The sequence below is a fragment of the Penaeus monodon genome, chromosome 6 (genome assembly GCF_015228065.2).
Source record: "Penaeus monodon isolate SGIC_2016 chromosome 6, NSTDA_Pmon_1, whole genome shotgun sequence".
Classification (NCBI taxonomy): domain Eukaryota; kingdom Metazoa; phylum Arthropoda; class Malacostraca; order Decapoda; family Penaeidae; genus Penaeus; species Penaeus monodon.
The window spans coordinates 56,743,701-56,746,200 of NC_051391.1; the positions used below are offsets into that span (position 1 = coordinate 56,743,701).

At 42.6% G+C, this 2,500-nt stretch overlaps 1 protein-coding gene across 1 annotated transcript in view; it reads left to right on the forward strand.

The window, feature by feature from the left end:
- The window catches only part of LOC119574091 (retinol dehydrogenase 12-like), a 10,518-nt gene that overhangs the window by 5,790 nt on the left and 2,228 nt on the right, over positions 1-2,500 (forward strand). Inside the window, exons 4-6 of the mRNA XM_037921170.1 lie at positions 1-63; positions 1,036-1,160; positions 1,825-1,939. The exon at positions 1-63 is cut by the window's left edge and continues 30 nt beyond it. Of these exons, the coding sequence (XP_037777098.1) occupies positions 1-63; positions 1,036-1,160; positions 1,825-1,939 (303 nt within the window). The remainder of the gene's footprint in view (positions 64-1,035; positions 1,161-1,824; positions 1,940-2,500) is intronic.

Genomic DNA, 2,500 nt, shown 5'->3' on the forward strand with positions numbered 1-2,500 from the left:
TGCGGCGAAAGGCGAAGGTCATTCTGGCCTGCAGGAACCTGGAGAAGGCTAGGAAGGTGGCGGGTGAGTGGTAGGACCTTCTTCTGTGAAGGTCTTATTAATTGTGCTTGTCTGTTCCTTCTCTCTTCTGACTCTCTCTCTCTCTCTCTCTCTCTCTCTCTCTCTCTCTCTCTCTCTCTCTCTCTCTCTCTCTCTCTCTCTCCTTCCCTCCCTCCCTTCCTGAATCAATCCACTGCAGCACGTAGGCCTCTTCCAGTCTTATCCAGCTTTATCTGTCTTGCGTTTTTTGTTTCCAGTCTTGGCCCTCCAAATTTCGTTATTTAGTCACACCATCTTGTCATTGCTCTGGCCCCTGGCCTCTTTATGTAATCTATAACCCAGTCTGTTACTTTTTTTGTTACATCTGTCAACCTGTCTCCAACCTATATGACCTGCCCATTGCTATGTTTTTCTTTTTGATGCTCCTAGGTATATCTTCCACTTCCGTCTAATCCCTGATCCACGTCGCCTTCAATCCGATCTCTTAAGTTAATTCCCAGCATCAATTCCCTCTCTGGGCACTTATTAGTTTCCTCTACAGTAATTTGGTTGTAGTCCATGTTTTTGATCCATATGTCATAATTGGGAGGACGCACTGGTTAAAGATTTTTCTTTTTAAACATAATGACAAGGAGCCTCTTAGTACTGTGTCTGCCGAAGGCGCTCCAACCTAGACTGTGGCGTCGCTTAATTTCCTCTTCGCTATATAAATAGATAAATATATATATATATATATATATATATATATATATATATATATATTATATATATATATTTGTGTGTGTGTGTGTGTGTGTGTGTGTGTGTGTGTGTGTGTGTGTGTGTGTGTGTGGTATATAGCTAGATAAATAGATAGACACATATCCTCTACCGCTTTCCTCATAATCTCCATTTGCTTTTTCCTTCTTCCCCTTCTTCGCCTTTATGCCTTCCCCTCCTCTCCCCTGTCATCTCCCCGTGCCTGTACCCCTTCCTCTTCCTCCTCTCCCCCTGCAGAGGAGCTGGTGGCGGAGACCGGCAACCCGGAGGTGGCCGTGCGGCGTCTCGACACGGCAGACCTGGCATCCGTCCGCGCCTTCGCCGAGGAGTTTCTGAGAACCGAGGACTCTCTTCACGTCCTGGTAATTGCCTTCTATCCTTTTCTTCCTCTCTCTTTTTCTTTCTATGGGTGTTTAAGGACTCTCGGGGGGGGGGGGGAGGCTGGAGAATTAGATGAGGATGATTCTCAAAAAAAGATTGTGGTCGTTTTAGCTGGAAATGAACGATTGCGGAAGGAGTTATTAGAGCGAATAAATTTCTGTTTTTTTTCGGAAAAGATTGTTGTCGTTTCAGTTTTAGCGACGTTTGGGCGTAAAAGGCTCATCCCTTTTCTTCCTCATTTTCACAAGCGCACAAAACATACTCTTTTCCCCACGATCGTCTAAGACTAAAATAACGACCTCTGCCACAGGATCTCTAGGGTCGAAAGGCCTCAGTTCTAGCAGGTGGCCTTTATAGGGCGTCTTGCATTGACTTATAGAATTGAAGTATGGTCTATCTTTTTTCCATTGGGGCTTTCATGAGAATGAAATTAATTATAAAATATAAATATGTTTTAAAAAACGTTCTAACAAAGCGTACACTAAAGATTAACCCCCTCTCTCCCCCAGGGTACGTTTTGCACGCTGATGGAAATCATTTAAATAAATGGATGACTAGAGTGGCTTGAGTGAAATTAACTGACCTTTCCTGCAGGAGAACAACGCAGGGATTGGCTTGAGTGAAATTAACTGATCTCTCCTGCAGGTGAACAACGCAGGGATCGCGGGAAGCAGGACGCGGCAGGAGACGAAGGACGGACTCGAGCTGACGATGGCCACCAACCACTTCGGGCATTTCCTCCTGACGAATCTCCTTCTCAGTAAGGCCTCTCGGTCCTTCCTTCCTGCTGGGGATTAAAGGGATTGTGTTCCTGGAGTAGCATTTCTTTTTCTTTTTCTTTTTCTTTTATTCATTATTATTATCATTATTATTATTATTTGTGTGTGTGTGTGTGTGTGTGTGTGTGTGTGTGTGTGTGTGTACTCGCGCGATTCATTTCTCAAGCGTATATGAATGGTTTTGATTTCTTTTTTTCTCTCTCTTTCAAGTTATGGAACAATGAACTAAATGACTGAACAAAAATGGAATAAAAAAAGATATATATATATACATATTCTTAAACAATTAATAAAGTACAAATAGAATGCACGTTATCTCATCCTAGTTTGGTTGTTTACCCTCATTAGCACAATTACTCTTCCCTGCATATAACTATAGAATAAGATGATTGTATCAGTATATAGTATTTCTTTTCACTTCTTCCAAATTCACATAGAGACATACGAGGTTGCAGCAACCTTAAATAGTGATAATAATAAGAATAGAAAAACGGCCTCAGACCCCATTTCCCCAACTCCTTCCGCTAGATTCCCCCCTCCAC